The sequence below is a fragment of the Cucumis sativus genome, chromosome 7, assembly GCF_000004075.3.
Source record: "Cucumis sativus cultivar 9930 chromosome 7, Cucumber_9930_V3, whole genome shotgun sequence".
Taxonomy (NCBI): domain Eukaryota; kingdom Viridiplantae; phylum Streptophyta; class Magnoliopsida; order Cucurbitales; family Cucurbitaceae; genus Cucumis; species Cucumis sativus.
Genome location: NC_026661.2, coordinates 64,772 through 87,557, shown reverse-complemented (window position 1 = coordinate 87,557; position 22,786 = coordinate 64,772). Strand labels below are relative to the sequence as shown.

Sequence of the window (22,786 nt, the reverse complement as noted above, 5' to 3'; positions counted from 1 at the left end):
GCATATTCCCAAAGCATATATGTATATGTGGTGGAATAACCCTTTGCCATCCTTAATTAAGGTTAGTCAAATATATAGCTACAAATTTATAATTGTAAATAAAATTAAATCCAAAACTATTAGTGGGACATACTTCACATCGTAGAACTAATGAAAAAATGTGAGATTTTCTTGTTGAAAGGATGTAAAGACATATTGTTAGACACGAAGTTTTTGGAGAAAAGTGTTTCATAGAGTTGAACATGTGTATTGATGTTGTATTTATCACTACAGAAAATAAGACTTTTAATAGCATTGGAAGATAGCCCATTTTAAATTAGGTTATTAAAAAAAGTGGAAAATAGAAATTAATATTATTTATCCCGCCAAAATTATATTTCTCCCCCTTTGGAGCCCTTTTCACGTTTCATCTTTCTTTTGCTCAATCAGTAGTCGCACGATACCTACGCTGAGAAACAAATCCTACTCAAACAACAACTGCGCTTCTTTTTCCCTTTTAAGATCGTCGTCCAACCGATGACGAAACTGTTCATCCATCTCTTGGTCGTTGTCTTTGTCCTGACAATGCTTCTCTGTCCATCGTCGTTGTCTCTGTTTGTGTGTCTCTGTTCATCCATCGTCGATTTTTGAAGAGCATTTTATTTTTCGGCTTTAATCTCTCAGAGTTGAATCTCTTGGCTTCCACTACTAGAAAAATGAGCTTTCTTGACGGTTGCTGTTTTTCTTTCTTGACGTTTTTTTCGAAAAACGTCAAGAAAGATTTCATTTTTAATAAAAAACGTCAAGAATTTTTCTGAAACATCATTCTTGACGTTTTAAAAACATCAAGAAATATCTATTAATTTTTTGACGTTCTTAAAACGTCAAGAAACGTATGAATTCGACATGCTTGACGTTTCTTAAACATCAAGAATTTAAAATTTTACTCGACGTTTTAAAAACGTCAAGAAATTTATAAAAAAATCCTTGACGTTTTGAAAAATGTCAAGAAATTTATAAAAAAAATCCTTGACGTTTTAAAAACGTCAAAAATTTAGTCCTAAAATGACGTCGTTTCAATTAAGTCCGTTTTCTCTTTTCTAAAACCCTAATTAGTCGCGCGTGAAGGGAGCCTTTAGACGCGTCGTCGAAATCCTTTCCCTCTCCAGCCGAAATCCTCTCCCTCTCCAGCCAAAATCCATTCCCTTGCCATTCGAAAAAAGTGTGTTCAGCGGTCATCGTCGTTCGCTTTCAACGCCTATCCGTTCGCCTTCAACGTCTGTCTGTTCGATTTCACCGTCGAGTTCCACCTCTTCGAATCCCTCACCGTTTTCAAAGTCCTCCGTCCGCTGCATTCCATCTTTCCAAAATCCCTGAGTACCTCACGCTGTTGCGCCCGTCATTTCAACTTCACCAACGAGTGCCTCACGTTCGTCGCTTCAAAATCCATCTTTCCAAAACATATAACGTTCGTCGTTTCAAAGTTCTCCCTTCTACAACTGACGACGACCCACAAATCCACCACTGCAAGAACAGATCGCCTCCAACGATTTTTCCCTTCTTTGGTCTTATGCTCTGATGCACAGCTGTGGCAAGCCACCACTCCGCAAATCTCACTCTTCGTCTGTCGATTAGGACTTCAAGGCGTGAAAAGCGATCTTGTCAGATCTCATCCTGTTGAATCCCTTTATAAAAATGTAATTTTCCTCTCTCAATGAGTAGAGTAGGAGCACTCGATTTCTTCTACAAAGAGGCTCAATGCCTTGGCTATGTTGCAAGATTGTCCTTCAAGGTATAACCCTACTTCCCTTCTTTGTTTTTCCTCCTTCAAGCCCTAGTTCCTTTAGCGATGCCAACTTGCTCGGCAAAGGTGGCTTTGGACGAGTTTATCGAGGCACTTGCGATCTGGAGAGGTATGTTTTCGATCAGTATCTTATCTTTCCCAATTTTTTTGTTACCATATAAACACTGTTTTTACTTCTGAATGTCTTTTTGTTTTGTTATTTACCTCCAACAGTCTCACTCAAATTCATTCCAAAGTTAGAAACTAAAAAATTAACAGTTTTTAAAATTTTGGTTTTGATTTTTAATTTATTTACTCATAATTAAGAATAATTATGAAGGAAATGATTATTCAGGTACCAATGGCAAAGTTTTGTCTTTAACAATTAATTTTTGAATGTTGAAATGATTTTTCATTCTTACTCGTGGATCAATGTATGAGGCAAATGTCAATTTCCTTGTCTTTCTTCATTAAACGCATTTTTTGCTCATTTCCTTGCTCCTTCAATCCAAAGCTAACATCGTATTGAATTGATAAAATAGTCTGCATGACTGTAGTCGAAGTAGCTTCTTTCAGTTTTTTTTCTTATGGAAAGAAAAATAAAAGATATTCGTAATGCACTTCTTTCATGTAATATCATGGCATAAGAATAAGGTTAATGAATACTTGTGCCCATTCTAAAATGCCAGTGCCTCACCACTATTATTCTCTTTTCATGCTGCCTTTATTAATTTCTGATTTCACATATGCATATTTACTATGTTGTGAAAAGTATGTAGATCCTTGCTGCTTCTCCAAATAATGGCATTTTTTAAAACGATTGCTATTAACTCTTGTTTTACATGACATACTTTTATCTCACCAATGTGTTTTTCTCTCAGATTTTGGAACTCCTAAGGAGCATCGACATTCTAAACCGTACCATGATCATGTATTTGTTTTCTCTATTGTTGATGACCATATCTGGTTCCGGAATTACCAGGTATGCTTTATTTATTTCCTACTTGCTACAGAATTTAATACTAACCATGATCATGCTTTATTTATAACCATCACTCCGTTAGCAACACCACCTGAGGAACAATGCGTGTTTTTAGTGAAGTACGTTAAGGTATATATGGATAAATGTCAGAAGTGTCGTTCTTAAGATATGAGGCATACAATCGTCATTAGGAAAGGAATTTGGCATGGCAAAAAATTAATTGATTTGAAGAGTTTGAGATTAAGCAGATTTTGGGGAATAGTTTTTAGGAGTCCTAGTTGGGGATCTTGCTATTTTTCTTTCTTATGTCAATGATTTCATTGTTTTTCTAGTTCACTGTATACATTTCCATATAATTGATTGTTATCCTTTAAACTTACATGTTCAATTTTCCATCAACTGTTGGTATGAGAACCCACTTTATGTATCGCCAAACCAGGTTAGATTGATTGTCCAACTTTTTGATCATTTGGGATTACACTTCTTCACACTATTATTTAATGATCGTTTGCCTAATGTAGTCCTCACGTGCTTCTTTTCATTTCATGGAATCAAGTGTTGAAGTTCTTGTTTGTGTTCTGTATTTTGTTGAGACATTGATTTAGTTACTCATTGACTGTACGTATGTGTTATGGATACTTATATTCATGTTGTCTTTGTAGGTTCAACTGGAGTCGACAACTTCATGAGTTTTCTTTCAAAGAACATTTCCAGAGACGAACATTCTCGGTTGGTCGTTTATGCTTCTGCAGAAAATCTTGTTAGATGTATTCTAATGCTATTTAAAATATTTTTTGATTAAGGGCTAGTATTTCGTACATGTGGATTATTGAAACTTGTATTAAGATGTACAAATATTATAAATTATTATAGTGTATATATATTAAAGTGTTGGCTATTTTTTTGTACATTGGTGTGAAACTTGTATAATTTCAAATTTGTCATTCTCAGCTACATTATTGTCATTCTAATGGTTCGTGTAATGGTGGAGTTGCAATATATTTGACTGGAAAAAAATGTCGTCACTAGCAAAACAATGACATTTAATGTTATCGAAAAACTGTCACGATTGCACAATCGTTGACTGGAAAAAATGTCGTCAATAACTAAACAATGACATTTTTACAAAAAAAAATGTCACGAAAACATATTCATGACAATTAATACATGTCACGAATAAATGAATTCGTGACAATTTATTTAACTGTCGTTAATAAAGAAATGATGATAGTTATCGAATGTCATAAAATAATTATGACAGTTATTTGAAGTCGTTGAATGTTGATTAACGACATTTATTTTATGTCATAAAATAACTTATTGCGACAGTTTTCGAAAACTGTCGTCGAAGGACTTTCCATGACTCCCGCTTCTATGACTGAAAATAATTGTCGCGAAATTCGTTTACGACAATAAATAACTGTCGTTCTAGACCACTTTTGTACTAGTGGTAGACATTGTTGAGTGGATAGACTCCGGAGCACTCGTTGATTGATAGAAGCCATACATTTTAAGAGCAGTTGTCGTCCTATATACTGATATGAGAAACTAGAAGCCATACTTGCTCAATCAAAACGTATCACAATCTCATAGTTATCTCATTCATAACATATCACCATCACATAACTCATTACATATATATATATCTCAGTCATACATAAGAGTTGTCTATGTAGCCATTATGTAGTCGTATCAGTCATCTCTAACAGTCACATCATGCATTATGGTTATGTTAATGCATAATAAGGAAAAACATACAAGCAAACTCTTTAATCTAATATTGATGGTCTAATAGTAGAATCTCATTCTCCTTTCGTGACAGTCAATTTCCAATTAACTCAGTTCTAAACATAGACAAAATTAAAATTAATAATTTTGTCAACCAATCATCCAAATATCTACTTAAGCATTCAAACTTATCCCAAGGCTAAGTTGAAACCAAAACAACCTTAAATGGTAAAAATCCACATATCAAATCTTTCATTTAAATTTAGCCAAATCTCTAAGTAAAAATAATCCAACTCATTCCAATTGTTCTAATTATAAACTTATTTAAAATCCAAGGGATAAATGTTCGCATGTACCCAATCTAACAAAACTTACCGACTCCAATTGCTGAAGGAATATGAGGTTTCGCTTGCTAAATTGGCTTGGACAAGAAAGCCTCGACTCCCTTTATAGAGGAGATAGGCTCGGATGTAAAGGAGGACGGCTCGCGAACGACTCACGAACTAATCGACTTGCGAAGTGGAGAGGTTGCGGCTTAGACTGAGACAGAGGTAAATGGTTGACGAAACGATGACGACGAGATGGTGGCCACAGACGAGGAGGAGACAAGATGGATGGATGGCTGGTGAAATGCTGGAAGGGGTGACGCTTAGCTCCAAAGGACGACACTTGGGCTTGGGTGAGGCGAACGGTGAGTCGTCGACGGTGGTCAACGAACGACGAACAAAGACGGAACAACTAGGGCGGCGACGGGTAGGGTTCTTTGAATGAAGAAGAAGGTGAATAGTTGATAACACGTCTATCGAGATTACTTAATATATAACAATAATAATTGTTATAATAAATTTATTATTATATTGTTATTATTACCCTTTAATAAATCTTTTTCTTTTCTTTTCTTTTCTTTTCTTTTCTTTTCTTTTTTATTTCTTTTCCATTTCCCTTTCCAATAAAATCTCTCTCTCCAAATAAATATCTATCCATATTATTTACTTTCCATCTCAACTAATTATATATATACATATATATAATTACTCAAAAATCCTTTTAAGTCCCACCAATTTAATTACCCAAATCAAACTACTTAAGTTAAATCCTTCACAGCCCCAAAATTCTCTATTCAAGTATTAACTAAATATTCCTCCAAATCAAACTACTTAATTAACTAAATATTCCTCCAAAAACATTTAATTAATTTCAATTTTCACATAATCAATAATCTTTAACAAATATCTAAAATAACACCCAAATAATTTCAATAAAATTAAATAAATTCAAGATAATTATTAAATTTAAAACTATCTTAATTTTTGTTAGTGTTATCAAGATAATTATTAAATTTAAAACTATCTTAATTTTTTTGAGTGTTACATACAGCTTCATGAGTCTGTCATGCAGTTTTGTTAAGTAAGAAGATAGTTGAAGTTTTACAAGTCGATGCAACTTTGATCCATGTAGATAATAAGTTAATTGCTCTAGAAAAGAATCACGTGTTCCATAATAATTGTAGCAAACACATCGAAACGAGATTTCATTTTACGAGAGATTGTTGCATTTCATGAAATGAGGTTCAAATTGAATATGTGAAGACTCAAGATCAAATTGCAATTATTTTCTCAAAGCCACTCAAAGTTGATACGTTTAACGACATAAAAACTTTGTTTGAAGTTTTTAGAAAAAATGTTTAAGAAAAGACTTTGAAAATTAAAACATGTTTTAATTAGATGTGTTATGTGTGAATTCATTTACGTGAGTTTACAAAATATATATATATTAATTAAAGTATGTGAGTTAAATTAGGTAGGTTAATGTTATAATTAATTGAGTGGAGTTTTACATGAATCAATTCTTAGGATTTTAATTAGGTTTGATTATGATGCTGAGTTATGTATTTTACATCATGGCAATCCTATAAATAGAATTATATGTTCTATTGAAAAAGCAACAAAGTTTGTAGTATAATACACAAAGAAAGTATTTGAAGTTTAATAGTCTTACAAATAAGTATCTTTTTTATATTTCTCTCGATAACATTTTATTTAGTGATTATTTATATGGAGTGTTCAGAGTACGTTTTTCCATTAATAATAAGTCAGAAGGGTTGTTTGCATACCATGAGTCATAACTCTTAAGTTAAGGTCTTAATTAAATAACTGTCCGGTCATTATAATAATTCATGCCAAATCCAAATTTGGAATCATACTCCAAAAAAATCATGTTATTGGTCCTGTTTGATTTAATTGCTGATTCTAAATATTCAAACCGTTAAAGTATTGTGTGTGTATATATTATTGATACTTAGCTGTGGAGTAGAATTATTGGACATATAAAAGTCGTTACTGTTAATCAATGTTATAGTTACTTTTTTTTCTTCAAAGAAATTAAAGGCCTCTTCAATCTCAATATAAATCATTATATTGATGGTTTAATTCATAAAAGCTTATTCATTTGAGCATTACAATTGGATTTGAAAAGATACAATAAGGAACTTCAAATATATATTATATATATATTGCTGTTTTGTTAGAAAAGAAGAAAATGGTGCAACAGCAAGAAAATGGCTCTTTCCTTTTTATTCTTCCAGTACTGCACCTGGCTTCATTCAACTTCATCTTTCTCATCCTGAAAAAAGGTCAAAGGAAAACAGATATATTTAATTATATCAATACTTTAATACAAGACAATTTTGTCGTCTCTCAATTATTAGAAAAGATTTTATTGTCTTTCTCTTTGTCTCTGAATCTGGCTTTAAATCTATGAGAAACGAAGAGGTCACTGTTCATTGATAATGAAACTATGGGCTGTGAAGTGTGAATAAAGGATATAATATTTGTGGCTTCAGAATAAGATAAAGAGTCAAATGGTTAAAAAGACTTTGTCATAGAATAAGTCTCGAATTTTATTGTTTTAATTTCAAAAAATATGTATTGTATATCTTTTTCATTTTCTAAAATTACATTTCAACTCTCATTTAAATTGTTTCTTATTTCTCATATATTGTTTCTTGTTTTCTCGAGAAGCATAACCGAGTTTCTAATCTTTAAATAACAAAATGAGTAAAAAGTTTTCATGAAAATAATATTTTAAAGTTTAACATTGGAAACAACAAACGGAAAAATGGCATTTCATGACAATTATTATTGAATTTGTTGTTTCTTAAATTTGTATACGTAAAATTTAAAAAACGTTTTATCAAAGTTTAGGTAAAAAAATATTATCAAGTAGACACGAAATGAAACTAAATTACCTCCATCTTTTGATCATATGTTAGTAGCAATTAATTGCTTCTTGAGCTTCTGTAAGGAAAAGGAACTTTGCCCGACTCAATATGCTTAACATCCTCCAGAAGAAGTTGGTAATGCCTTTTGACTTCCTCTTCAGTTTTCCCACCAATGGCTTTTGCAACATTCAACCATCTATCAGGTGTGTCTTTATCATACATTGCCAAAGCTTCTTCAAATGCCTTGTTTTGCTTTGCAGTCCATACACCTGACCCATGAGCTGACAATGAGGCCATAGTTTAATTTCTTGAATGTATATTTCTAACTTTAATTGGGTTTCAAATAATGGAGAGAGCAAAACTAGAGAAAAAAAATGGGTTAGAATAAAAAGAATTCAATATTTCTGTTCTAAGGAAAAAGGATCTGAATGGGATTTGTGGGAAAGAAGAGACACCTTAGCTGGTATTTATAAGAGGAATTCTAGAGGGGTAACGAACCACAAGTTGGGGGCCAAAGGGTGAGATCTTTTGTATTGTTGTTTGAAAAGGAATTGTAATGATTTGTGTTCTTACTAACCACAAGATGTAGTGAGGACAAAAGATATAGTTGGAAATGGAGAATCAGTTTTTTCTTTTGTAGCGTTTTTCCCTTTTTTTCTTTACAAGAAATAAGAGGCAAACTTTTAAGAAAATGAGTTTTGGCAATGAAGGTAACAAAATGATCAGTTTTAGCATTCTACTCCATTGAGGATACTGGGATGGGAATGTTTATCGCTATATCTTAATTGGGGTTCGATTTTTTTATCATAAAACTAACGGACAGTGACAGTAGTGGCCTAGACATTTTTTGATCCGTAATTTGATATATTTTTCTCTCTAATAATAAACTATTTTGATGTAGTTAACACGCTGGTTAGATCATAGCAAATCCTTGTGTTGATTCTCTGTTATTTACATTTTCTATTTTATTGTGTCTTCAACTGTTAATTTGTTAACATATCTTAATTTTTCGAGATGATACCCTTAACATGGTACCTCTTTAATTTGGTTTCATTTTTCTTGGATTAGACCCTAATTTATTTACGTCAAAAACTTGTTTAGGTTTAATGGACTCTGATACCCATGAAACATAAACATGGTGCCTCTTTAATTCGGTTTCATTTTACTTGGATTAGTCCCCAATTTATTTACGTTAAAAAATCGTTTAGGTTTCATGGACATTGATATCATATGAGATAACATATGAGAATTTTTCTAAAAAACTAATTAGTAAAAAGAAGAGTAACTCGTTTATATGCTTTGTGTGGTCTCTTGATTTTTTTCTTCTTACCGTCAATCTCTCGACAACGAAGTGTTTTGAAAAAACACATAACAATAATAATTAGGAATTAAAATATATTAAATATAATTGTAGGATGCATAGGGAATAAAAGATTGACAAAGCACAAAGGGAAAAGGAAAAAGAAAAAAGGAGGGTCCAATCTAAAAGGTAAATTTATAATTATTAAGAAGAATGTCAAGGGAGAATGAGATACTTGAAAAAGGTTAGGTGTGGTAATATAATTAGTTCATAGAAAACCTAAAGATAAATTATGATATCAATGAAGCTATAGTCACACATGAGAATATAAATAAACTTATTGAATTTGGGAATCTATAATTTAATGATTTATATATGGCCCACATTTTGGGTTGTATATGATTGAGGGAATTTAATATCATACTCACACTATATTCTCTTACATTGAAAATAAAAGGAAACAATTCCATGAGGTGGTGTAGGGTAGTCTAAATATCTTTTGGAATATGAAATAGGCCTTAGGGGGGAAATAAAGGCATAAGAATCGCAAAAGCAATGTTGTCCTTCTACTATTTTACTCTTGCAACTTGCCTCTAAGGACACTCCCAAGCCTACAAGGGAATATCTCTTCCTAACACTTGAGTTTGTTCTATTCTTTTCAACATTGAACCCTCAAAATTTGTTGGGACATATTTAGTATTGAACAGTTGTATTTACTCATACCATGAATGACTATCAAAATATATATGTGAAAGAAAGTGCACTTTGGTCCATGAACACGGGGAGAAAAGACTATCCCAACGTCAAACTCTAAAGTTCGAAAGTGTAATTCTTTTAACGTTTTCAGTCATGTGTGTTAGTACAACGAACACTTCAAATATTTTTATAATTAAATGCTTAATATATTTATGATCATTCTTTTGTTTAGTTGGCTGGAGGACTTTGGTCGGATTGGTAACAATGTGGAAAGAATCTTCTCCGAGTGTTATATCAATGCTAACATCGATGTTGACGCATAAATTTTGTCAGCATATATATCTCTACTCGGATATATATATTTAAGCTCTCGCTCCTAATTTTTTGTTCATTATAAAGTGATTAGAAAAATTCAAGGCACACAGAAGTTAATACACTTTTGTCACTCAACTTCTTGAAAATTTCAATTTTAGTCAGTGGTGATATAGTCTTTGTAGCTTTAATATTTTGAAGGAATTAGTTCTTTTAAGACTATAGTACTGTGAAAGTAATTCAGTTCTTTAAACTTTAATAATTATTCGGGGATTGTTTTTAAAATTTATAACAATTTAGTCTCTATCTTAAAAACTCTTATTAGTGGTCAATTTTTGTTTTGATGCGACTTGTTTCCTATACCTTTATCAATTTACATGATTAAGAAATTCCAATAAATTAAAGTTTAATAATATTTTTTACTCGATAAGAACTAAATTATAACATGTTTTAAAATTTGATTAAATTATTACTTACTAATGTTCAAACGCTAAATTTTTTATTGGTTAAAGTTCAAACACTAATCAATTATTATAAATTTAACTTAATGTTCTAATCAATTATTATAAATTTAAAAACTAATTATGTTAGTAATTTTTATAAAAGGTTAGGAATGAGAAGAGTTTTCTAAGTTCTAAAAAAAAATGTGTAAATCCAAAAAAAAAAAACCAACAATATATTCTTCTATAAAAGAAAACAATCCGATTTCTTGAAGTATAAGTTGGAAGGTTATGCATACAAATCATATATATATATATATATATATAATTTAAATAATATATATTATTTAAATTAGATCATGTTATTAACATTAATTGGTAGCAATTTTAAAAATAATAACATAATATATATCAACATTTTAAAAAAGTTGTAAATATAGTAAAATTTATCGATAGATTCTTATACTTCTATCAACAATGGATAGATCTATCATTAATAGACCAATAAATCAACATTTGCTATATGGTTTACTAAGGATAGACGTACTTCTATTATTTATAAAAACTTTGTTAAATTTGGTGTATATGTGTAAATTTTTAAAATATATATGCTTCTATTTCGAATCAAATTAATACTAATAATTTTAATTTATTTGATAGAACTTGTTAACCTAATAATTTAGCTAGTTACTAAACAAATAAAAGCAAAAATAGTAATTGAAAACCTTATCAAGTGAATCCAAATAAGAATATGAAATAAATGTAGCTAATTCAATAAACGTAATCAAATCCATGAGCTAGTTGTTAGGTCTTAATTAATTACAAAATATTGTTTTATAATCAAGACTATTATTATACTAACCAATAAATTTTAGATTCTAACCCTCTCCAACGTTTCTTCAATATACTAAATATGTTGAAACAAAATTTATGGATTCGATGTTGAAGTGAATCCTCCTTTTTCTTCCAATAGAAGAATAAAGTCAAGTGTGACAAGTCTTGGTGTAGCCCAAGTGGTAGCCTAAGATACGGATGCCTTTGTTCCCCTAGGCTTGCCTATATATTCCAACAAGTATATATTTACGATCCGAAAATTAATAGAATGCAAAAATTAATTCTTACCTTGTTTGATAATCATTTGGTTTTCTTAAAAAATAAGTTATTGGAAAAATAAGTATTAGAACGCACCCGAACAATGCAACTAACTAGGTTGTCACATCGATAGCGGCTACATTATGCCAAAATTAATGTAAGAGAGACGTGGAGCGAACACACCAATAAAGTTATAATCTTTTACCTTAGTCAATCACTTGTCAATCAACTGAAATTTATATTACATCGATCAATTTTATGGCCTATATTAAAATGGCAAGACCAGATTGATCTGCTAGGAAACATGAAGATTAGTTTCTCAAAGTTAATTAATTATTTAGTTAAAGCAATAAATGAGGGTTGTATGACGTCGTTTGAGATTTAAATATGCATGTGTATAAAAGTAAAGATATGAAAGTAAACAAGATCGAAAAGTAATCAAACGGAACATTCTACCTTGGAGAAATATAATTTACCCAATGTAATTTCGATAATCGGATTATCAAAGCATGAGTTTAACATCTTACCTAAGCCTAACACAACTTATTAGAAAAGTTAACCAATGATCGAATTAGACAATTTAATTAGATGATAAACATCATAATCTTTATCCATTAACCACATTATGCTTTAGTGATTATACTAGGGTGTATTTTTAATAGAAAAGCCTAATTTGAAATTTTCTTTTTGTTGGCAGAAATAATTTTTGTATGTCCACGAAGCAAACATGGCTAGAAAGTCTATTTTTACCAACGTAATGATGATCGTGAACAAATGATCTTTTTGTCGACGTTTTTTGTGTGGCCATAAAAGTCTTTTCTGCCCAAGATTTTAATTGGCATTGGTAGTTCTGCCGACACAATGTCAACAACATGGACAAAGGAACAGACAGCGAGATTTCGACCACGAAACATGCCCACGCAAAAAAAAAAAAAAAAAAAAAAAAAAAACGTCATTAGAAGCTCTACCCACATTTTTCTTAAAACTTGTCCACGTTTTTCTGCATTGGCAAATACGAAAAGTTTTGTAGTGACACCCTCTAATGACTTCGGCGTTAAGTTAGTCATACACTTTTGCATGGACATCTTGTTCGTCTGGAATCATTAACATGAAAATTTGTGTTACTTGAGGCAGTCAGGATCTATCTTTACTGCTTTCTTCGTATAGGTTTCCTGTAAGTTATTTTTATTTGAGCTTAGTTTTTTCTTGATTTTAGGTTCTTTTGTGTGAAGATGGAGACAATTATATCTCGTAGATCCATACTGATAGCATCAAAATGTGCTACCCTACAATATTGCCCTTGAAGACAGCACAACAACCCTTGTCCAAAAAGCTCAAAGGCATAATGGCGTCATTCTTGCACAATATGCAGAGCGCCTTCAATCTACGAACACAAGGTACAAAAAAAACTACCATAACTAAGGTTATGAATTGAGTCTATCTCCTTGATCCATGCCTATTTGCTCTTGCCCCATGGGAGCTTTTGAGTTGTTTCAACCTTCTCATAAAGCATATCCTAGGTGCCCCTACTGGTTTATTCCATCAAAATTCAATATGATTCTTGAATTCAACTTCTTGGAGAATTTTTTTTTGTGAATCTGAAGAGCGATGGACCCCATCTCATGTTTTTAGTGTCCAAGACGATGGGAAATTGATTAGAGGTGACTCTTGAAAGAGTTCTAGAGTAGTGAGTAGAAAAAATATTTTTCAATGTGAGCTGTATAAAAATTATCAAGTCTTGATAAAGTTGGTTGATTCCTTAGATTGGACCAAGTGACTAATATATGCTTTTGTAACGCTAGAAGTTGTTTGATCCATTCAAATAGGTATACCTTAAGCCATTGGAGCCATTTGGTACCTTTCTTAAGTCGTTAGAGCCATTTGGTACTTTTGGTGACTGTTGATTGAGTTTAGGTATACCCATCAAGTATTAATTATTGGTTTAAAGTAAATTGATCATTTTGATATTTAAAGTTCGATTATTTTGTTGAAGGTAATTGACAAATATTTGGAGCAAATTGGAGCATTCTCCCAACTAAGGTTGATTTCTCAACTCAACTTTGGGGTAAGTTTGAAAATCCTATATAGTTATTTTGATGATATTGGTTGACAAAATTATTAATTTAATTTTGTCTATATTTAGGATTGAGTTCTTTCAATTTTTACTGTCGACAAGAATTTTAGCTAATTTTGAGGTAAGGGATTCTACTAGTAGACCTCAAATGCTAGCGAAATTAAGATCTTGCATGTATTTTTTGTTATGCATTAATGTAACTAAGATGCACAGCATGCTGCAGTTGGTGACCTATATGTATGTTTATGATGATGTTTATTCATGACATATTAATCACATAGTTAAGGATTTTATGATTAATATTCGTGTCATGATTATGGTGTTGTGATATGCTACATGTTATGGATATTGTGGTGTTCTATTAACTTTTGTCATTAGGGTTGTACCTATATGTTCGTTGTCCCTCGGGATCACCATTCTTTCACGGATTTATATAATTGCATGCGTTCGACGGAACCATTAGTCTGTTATGCCATGTTTATGAGTTGTTCGACGGGATGACTTACAATCTGATTGTGAGACTCGAGCTTGACTAGAAAGGTCAAATTTTGAAAATAAGTATTTGTTTTTAATCACATTGTCTACGCATTTTGATGAAGGAAAAGTATTATGAAGCTATGCGATAACAATAGGCGTTTTGAAGTTCTTCGCTGAAAGAAGAGTGATGCGAGCAAGAAAAATTAGGCGATTGGAACTCATCGCAGGCTGAAACTATGTGATGAGAGATAGGAATATTTTTCTTAGACATTTCCTATTGGTAATTAGCTGGTGGGTTACGTGTCAAGTTTAAGTTTCAGCATGTTTATGAGAAAGGTTAAGCATACACCTATACCACTTGTAGAAGGAGCCGACAAGCTATTATGAGATTAGTGATGACTAATCATTTCTTATGGTAGTATAAATAAAGGAAGATAGCAGAATGGTAAGGAGTTTGCTATGAGAATTTGTGAAGATAAGTAAAGTGTAACTCTACTAAGAATAAGAGTCATTAAGTGATAAAAGAAGTTGGGAGCCAACCAAAGAAAACCAAATTTTTGTGAGTGAATTGTCTAAAAAATGTTTAGGTATTTAAAAGCTTTCTTTTGAATTTCAGAATATTTGGTAAATGATTATTTGGAATGAAAGCATATGTCTTGAGTTCAAGTAAAGTTTTTGTATTTCAATGAATATATGAAATTGTGTTTAAACCTTTAGTCTTGGTTTTTATTATTGAGCTAACTATTATGTGCACATAAAGAGTAAAATCACCGAGTTGAAGAGGCAACAACGAGAGAGAGAGGATGTTATAAGAGCTCATTACCCATAGTTATTCGAGGATTAGAACTTTCAAGGACGAAAAAGTTCCCTAAGGAGGGAAGAATGTAACACCCCAATTTTTTAGGTATTTTCTCATAGCATAATTGTCGATTTATTTATTAAATTTTAAGAATTTTGGGTGTTATATTATTATAGTTTGGTGTGGAAGAGAATTTAATTTGAGGGAAAAATAAAGAAGTGAATAGGGAAAGGAATTTGAGTATGGAAAAAAAAACAATATAATAGTATTACTTAAATAAAGTAATAATAATTATAATAATTATAATAATTATAAATATATATATTATTTTTAAACCTTTCTCGTTTTGCGTGCATGCATTATTCCTTATCCCTCATATTTTCTCCTCTTCGTGAAGCCGCGGCCCCTTTTTTCTCTTCTTCTCTGTTCAACCTCCTCCGTCGACTGCCGCGTACGTCATGTTGTCGACACCCAAGCCCAAGCCGAAGCAGTTCATCGATAGCTAAGTCATCGCGTACCATTTTCTTTCCTCACGTCCGTTAGTCACCGACCTTGGAGCGTCAGTTGTCGAGTCTCTGTCACGTTTCCTCATCTGACCGAGTCATCCACCAGATCCACGTCGTTTGGTCTCCATGTAAGCTTCCTTTGTGAGCTGCACACACCGATCTTCTTCTCTAAGTTGGCTGCTCGAATCTATTGCACGCTTTCCTTCGTGTTATTCTCGAACGTCGCTGTCCCTTCACCTTGTCGTGAACTATTCGGTTCTGCTTGGGTAAAAACAAATTGTGGGGTTTCTTGGTTTCTTGGCTATTGTTGAATGCTACTGTTGGATTTAATTATTGACGAAATACTTAATTCTTGAAGGTATAAATTGAATCAGCAAGGGAATCCTTGTGTTTTCAAAAGGTTTAGGGTGGAGTTCGATTCTCCATCTGCTTGGGTAAGTTGTCAAAATCACATTTGGGGTGAATTGAATAGATGAAGTTATTTGGAAAATTAATTTGGCTTTTTGTTTACTTATGTTTATGTTGCTTTGTTGAACCTTAGTGGGATAAAGAAGCTTAATTATAGTTAAGATAAGAGATTTTGTACTACTGATCCCTATACGAAAGTGGTAAAGTATATTGACTGAATTGAGAATGTTGAACAGACTGAACTGAGATGGAGTGGCTGATATGTGAATTTAGATATAATGACTGAACTAAGAGCTTTGAACTGAATGATTTGAGGGTTCATTGTTATGTTAATATATAGGTAGTGTACCGTAGGTTGAATTAACTGAAGTTAGGTGGGTGACGCTTATGTATAAGTGTAACTATATGAGGAACTGTTATGCTAATGTTTCATGATGTACTGGTTAATTGACTGTATATGTGTTGAACTGAAAGAATGACATGATGGTAGTTTAAATTGTAAATTGAGTTGATTGTTTTATGTGAGACTAGACTAAGGGGAATTATTAGCTTTATTTATGGGGTAGTGTGCCTTGCAGGTGTCTCACAGGATCACCACCTATTGTGCATCCTGTGGAGCACTAGACTGATAGGTGCATCATTCGAGAGCACTAAATTGATAGGTGCATCCTTCAGGAGCACTAGAATGACATGTGCATTCTTTAGGAGCATTAGACTGATTATGTGCATCCTATGAGATCACAAGACTATTACGAGGCATGGTACCTCCCAATAGGAAGTTAATAATTTTACCCCTAGCGGGACCACTAGTAGGTCTCCTACTAGATATATTTATACTTACCCTTTATTGTTTAACTTTTATAGGCAAAGGTAATACTAGAGGCAGACCAACAAGGGACAAGCAGGAGACAAAACTTTCTTTCAATATTGCTTCTGCTTAAACTTTCTTTCAAGCAGGACACTAGACTGATATGTACGTCCCTCGGGGCGTTAGACTGAGATGTGTATCCTACGGAATCACAAGACTGCGACTGTACAGGGTGTCCCAATAGAACTTTAACAATTTATTTTCCCCTGACGAGACCAGTAGAGGGTCTCTTACTGAGTATTTAAAATACTCACCCTTCTTATATTTAATTTTCAGCAAAGGTAATAAAGGCGGCAAACCGGCGAGGGGCAGGAAGGAAGCGTGATGCCATAGGAAATTGTTTTTGCTTCCGCTTATGGGTTCTTGTGAGGTTTAAAATGAATTGAAATTTAGTTTACAAACGTTTGTTGTAAATAGTATTATTTTTTTGTTTCTTGAATGTTTAAAAATCAGGCCTGACTTGAAATGTTTTTTTTTACATTTCTTTTGTATCAACCAAAGTCTTTTGTTAAAAATTAACGACCTCGACTTACTAGAAAAGTTGGGTCGTTACAGTTGGTATCAGAGCCTAAGTTTTAGGTTCTGTAGACTGACTTACGATGTAAGTCTATGTTTTTGTGTTCCTATGGCTAACGCGACCCTTCGTCTCTCGTCAGGTATGCTTGATGCTTATATGTATGGTTTATTTGCATGACCTTGCCTAAATTAAACTAGATTGCATGACGATAAAGACTTGCTTATGTTTATGATTAAGATTTTGTTAAAGAGTGTTGTTGGTGGATAATAGGAATTATGCCGCCAAGGGAAGAAGTACGTAGAGGAGGTCGTAGAGGCCGAGGTAGAGGAGCAGGAGGCCGAGGTAGAGGAGCAGGTCGTAATCAGCCTACTGAGGGTCAAGCTGAACAGCGAATTCCTGCTGCACCCGTGACTCACGTTGAGTTTGATGCACTGTCTGCTCACATGGAGCAGAGGTTTACAGAACTTATGACACGCTATAGCTCAAAACCAGCAGGCACCTGCGTCCACCTGCACCTGTAGTTCCCCCTGCACCAGCAGCCCCTCCTGCACAAGAATTACCTAACCAACTTTCTGCTGAGGCGAAACATTTGAGGGACTTTCGGAAGTATGACCCTCAGACGTTTGATGGGTCACTGGAGGATCCTACTAAAGCTGAAATGTGGTTGTCCTCTGTGGAAACCATATTTAATTACATGAGATGTCCGAGGAGCACAGAGTTCAGTGTGCTGCTTTTCTACTGAGGGACAGAGGCATTATCTGGTGGAGGACTACAATGCGCATGCTAGGTGGAGATGTGAGGCAGATTACCTGGGATCAGTTTAAGAACTGCTTCTATACCAAGTTTTTCTCGGCTAACCTTAGAGACGCCAAAAGCCAGGAATTCTTGGAGTTGAAGCAAGGATATATGACAGTCGAGGAGTACGACCAGGAGTTTGATATGCTGTCACGTTTTGCCCCTGAGCTTGTTAGTAATGAGCAGGCTAGAGCTGATAGGTTCGTCAAGGGATTGAGAGATGAAATTAGGGGTTTGTGCGAGCACTAAAGCCCACTACCCAAGCTGAAGCACTGCGTCTGGCAGTGGATATGAGCATTGGGAAGGATGAAAGACAGCCAAGGAGCTTTATAAGGGATCGTCGTCGGGTCAAAAGAGAAAAGTAGAGCAGAGAACTGTAGGAGTTCCTCAGAGGAACTTGAGACCAGGCGATCTTTTCGCAGTTTCCAGCAGAGTTCTGGCGGTGCAGGAGACACTACTCAGAGAGGCCAGTATGTAATACGTGTGGGAAACGCCACCTGGGTCGTTGTTTGATGGGAACGAGAGTCTGTTATAAGTGCAAGCAAGAGGGACACATGGCTGATAGGTGTCCCTTGAGATCTACTGGGGCTGGATCGAGCAGTCAGGGAGAGAGACCTCCACAGCGGGGTACAATCTTTGCCACTAATAGATCAGAGGCAGAGAAGGCCGGCACAGTAGTGACAGGTACATTACCAGTATTAGGGCATTTTGCCTTGACCTTGTTTGACTCGGGATCTTCTCATTCATTTATTTCATCGCTTTTTGTGACGCATGCATGCTTAGAGGTGGAACCCTTAGACTATGTTTTGTCAGTGTCTACACCGTCTGGAGAAATTATGTTGTCTAAGGAAAAGATTAAAGCATGTGAAATTGAGATAGCTGGTCGTGTGCTGGACGTAACCTTGTTGGTATTAGATATGCGTGACTTTGATGTAATTTTAGGTATGGATTGGCTAGCTACTAATCATGCTAGTATTGATTGTTCTCGTAAGGAAGTTGTGTTCAGTCCCCCTACTGCATCTAGCTTTAAATTCAAGGGGTAGGAACAGTAGTACTGCCTAAAGTAATCTCAGCTATGAAAGCTAGTAAACTACTCAACCAGGGTACTTGGAGTATTTTGGCAAGTGTGGTGGATACTAGGGAAGGTGAGACTTCTTTAACTTCAGAACCTGTGGTAAGAGACTACCCAGATGTATTTCCAAAAGATCTTCCAGGACTACCGCCACATAGAGAGGTTGATTTTGCCATTGAGTTGGAGCCAAACACTACTCCTATTTCTAGAGCCCCTTATAGGATGGCTCCTGCTGAGTTGAAAGAACTGAAGGTACAGTTACAGGAATTGCTTGACAAAGGCTTTATTCGACCTAGTGTGTCACCTTGGGGTGCACCAGTATTGTTTGTGAAGAAGAAGGATGGGTCGATGCGTCTTTGCATTGACTATAGAGAGTTGAATAAAGTAACAGTCAAGAACAGATATCCTTTACCCAGAATCGATGATTTGTTCGATCAGTTACAGGGAGCCACGGTGTTCTCTAAGATTGACTTACGGTCAGGTTATCACCAGTTGAGGATTAGAGACCGTGATATTCCTAAGACTGCTTTTCGTTCGAGGTATGGACATTATGAATTCATAGTAATGTCTTTTGGTTTGACTAATGCACCTGCTGTATTTATGGATTTGATGAACAGGGTGTTTAAGGATTTCTTGGACACTTTTGTGATAGTCTTCATTGATGATATTTTGGTTTATTCCAAGACTGAAGCCGAACATGAGGAACACTTACATAAGGTGTTAGAGACTCTTCGAGTCAATAAACTGTATGCTAAGTTCTCTAAGTGCGAATTTTGGTTGAAGCAGGTGGCTTTTCTTGGTCATGTGGTTTCCAGTGAGGGAGTTTCAGTAGACCCTGCAAAGATAGAAGCGGTTACCAGTTGGTCTCGACCCTCTACAGTTAGTGAGGTTCGTAGTTTTCTGGGTTTAGCAGGGTACTACCGGAGGTTTGTGGAGGATTTTTCACGTTTGGCTACTCCTTTGACTCAGTTGACAAGGAAGGGAACTCCGTTTGTTTGGAGTCCAGCTTGTGAGGATAGTTTTCAGAACTTAAAGCAAAGGTTAGTTACTGCACCGGTCCTTACTGTACCAGATGGATCTGGAAGTTTGTGATTTACAGTGATGCTTCCAAGAAAGGACTGGGTTGTGTTTTGATGCAGAAAGGTAAGGTGGTTGCTTATGCCTCTCGTCAGTTGAAGAGTCACGAGCAGAACTACCCCACACATGATTTGGAGTTGGCAGCAGTGGTTTTTGCATTGAAGATATGGAGACATTACTTGTACGGTGAAAAGATACAAATCTTTACTGACCATAAGAGCCTAAAGTACTTCTTCACTCAGAAGGAGTTGAATATGAGACAGCGAAGGTGGCTCGAGTTGGTAAAAGATTATGACTGTGAGATATTGTACCATCCTGGTAAGGCGAATGTGGTGGCTGATGCTCTTAGTAGAAAAGTATCACATTCGGCAGCACTCATTACTAGACAGGTACCATTGCATCGAGACTTGGAGAGAGCTGAGATTGCAGTGTCTGTGGGGAGAGTCACCTCACAGCTAGCTCAATTAACGGTGCAACCGACTCTGAGGCACAAGATTGTTGATGCTCAGAGTAATGATCCTTATTTGATGGAGAGACGTCGCCTTGTTGAAACAGGGCAGACTGATGAGTTCTCCATATCCTCTGATGGTGGGTTGATGTTTGAGAGACGTTTATGTGTGCCAGCGAACAGTACAGTTAAGATTGACTTACTAGATGAAGCCCATAATTCCCCATTTTCCATGCATCCTGGTAGCACGAAAATGTATCAGGATCTAAAACGATTTTATTGGGTGGCGGAATATGAAAAGGGAAGTGGCGGAATTTGTTAGTAAGTGTCTAGTATGTCAGCAAGTTAAGGCACCTAGACAGAAACCAGCAGGTTTGTTACAACCTTAAGTGTGCCAGAGTGGAAGTGGGAGAATGTGTCGATGGATTTTATTTCAGGGCTGCCTAAGACCCTGAAGGGTTTCACAGTGATTTGGTTGTCATAGACAGGCTTACGAAATCGGCACATTTTGTACCAGGAAAATCCACTTATACTGCTAGTAAGTGGGCAGAGTTGTATTTAACTGAGATTGTGAGACTGCATGGAGTGCCTGTATCGATTGTTTCTGATAGGGATGCACGGTTTACTTCCAAGTTTTGGAAGGGACTTCAGACTGCTATGGGTACGAGATTGGATTTCAGTACAGCCTTTCATCCACAGACTGATGGTCAAACTGAACGTTTGAACCAAGTTTTAGAGGATATGCTACGAGCTTGTGTTATAGAGTTTCCAGGTAGTTGGGACTCTCATCTACATTTGATGGAGTTTGCTTATAACAACAGTTTCCAGGCTACCATCGGTATGGCACCATTTGAGGCTTTGTATGGCAAATGTTGTAGAACCCCTGTTTGTTGGAGTGAGGTTGGTGAACATAGATTGATGGGACCTGAATTAGTTCGGTCTACTAATGAGGCTATTCAAAAGATTAGAGCACGTATGCAAACAGCGCAGAGTAGACAGAAGAGTTATGCGATGTACGGCGAAAAGACCTTAAGTTCGATGTGGGAGAAAAGGTATTCTTGAAGGTAGCACCTATGAAGGGTGTTATGCGTTTTGAGAAGAAAGGAAGTTAAGTCCTCGTTTTGTTGGACCATTTGAGATCTTAGAGAGGGTTGGTGTTGTGGCGTATCGCTTGGCATTACCACCATCACTCTCTGCAGTTCATAATGTTTTCCATGTTTCGATGTTGAGGAAGTATGTGGCCGATACATCTCATGTAGTGGACTATGAACCCTTGGAGATTGATGAGCATTTGAGCTATGTAGAACAACCTGTGGAGATTCTGGCTAGAGAGGTAAAGATGCTTCGTAATAGAAGCATTCCATTAGTAAAGGTTTTGTGGCGGAATCATCGAATTGAAGAGGCGACATGGGAGCGAGAGAAGAGATGAGGACTCGTTATCCAGAGTTATTTCAGGATTAGAACTTTCGAGGACGAAAGTTTCTTAAGGAGGGAAGAATGTAACGCCCCAAACTTGAAGGTAAATTATTTTGAGAGAATTATTTCGATTTGTACAAGATTTTTTTTTAAATATGTTGAAGGGGAGAAAGAAGATTTGAAAATGTATTAATATAATTAAATATATATGTATTTAATTATATTTTTATTATTATATTTATTCTACATTTTATTAAATAAAAGAAAAGAAAATGAAATTTTAAATATATATATATTTATATTTTTATTATAATTTTTTATATATTTTTTAAATAAAAAGAAAAAGAAAATGAAAATTTCTTTTTTTCCCTTTTCTTCTTCCTCCCGTGCGCCGCGACCTCCTTCCCCTTCTCTCCGTTCGTGCAGCAACCGCCCCAACCGTCCTCTTCTCCGTCCGTTCGTGCCCAGCTGCAGCCCAGCCGCAATCACCACCTCTATCTTCTTCTTCCCGTCCCGCCGCAGCCAACCGCAGCCAGCCGCCGATCCTTTCCTTCCATTTTCTTCTTCCGTCCGCAGCCCCGCCGCGAAGCAAGACCGCGCCGCTGCCAGTCCAGATCTGCGGAGCCGTTGCTCTTCCGCCGCGCCCAACCGTCTCAGCCGGTTCTATCTCTGTCGAAGCCACGGTTCTGCAACCGTCTCAGCCGTCTCTATCTCCGTCCGCGAGGCAAGTCGCACGCCTCAATCACAAACAGCCTCGCCGACGCAGGTCACGCCGTATCGCACGAATTCGGCTACGT

The 22,786-nt window shown here is 35.2% G+C and overlaps 2 protein-coding genes and 1 long non-coding RNA gene across 4 annotated transcripts; 2 read left to right on the top strand and 1 right to left on the bottom strand.

Annotated features, from left to right (window-relative positions):
* Positions 1-6,864: 6,864 nt before the first annotated feature.
* LOC101220234 (protein RADIALIS-like 1) lies at positions 6,865-8,141 on the bottom strand. The gene is made up of 2 exons (XM_004151068.3): positions 7,720-8,141; positions 6,865-7,094 (listed from the first exon to the last, which is right to left on the bottom strand). The coding sequence occupies exon 1, from the start codon at positions 7,987-7,989 to the stop codon at positions 7,750-7,752; it is 240 nt and encodes a 79-aa protein (XP_004151116.1). The 5' UTR covers positions 7,990-8,141; the 3' UTR covers positions 6,865-7,094; positions 7,720-7,749.
* A 7,106-nt stretch (positions 8,142-15,247) lies between these two features.
* LOC116405096 lies at positions 15,248-16,831 on the top strand. 2 transcript variants are annotated; one of them, XR_004218179.1, is made up of 4 exons: positions 15,248-15,654; positions 15,747-15,822; positions 16,375-16,557; positions 16,661-16,831. It is a non-coding gene; the product is annotated as an uncharacterized LOC116405096 (long non-coding RNA). The 2 variants fall into 2 exon arrangements; XR_004218178.1 differs by lacking the exon at positions 16,375-16,557.
* A 1,699-nt stretch (positions 16,832-18,530) lies between these two features.
* Positions 18,531-19,019, top strand: LOC116405101. The gene has a single exon (XM_031888770.1). The coding sequence runs from the start codon at positions 18,531-18,533 to the stop codon at positions 19,017-19,019; it is 489 nt and encodes a 162-aa protein (XP_031744630.1).
* The last annotated feature ends 3,767 nt before the right edge of the window (positions 19,020-22,786 follow it).

Coding starts and splice junctions, on each gene's coding strand:
- LOC101220234 (XM_004151068.3), bottom strand. CDS start 7,989: ATGGCCTCATTGTCAGCTCATGGGTCAGGTGTATGGACTGCAAAGCAA.
- LOC116405101 (XM_031888770.1), top strand. CDS start 18,531: ATGGCTGATAGGTGTCCCTTGAGATCTACTGGGGCTGGATCGAGCAGT.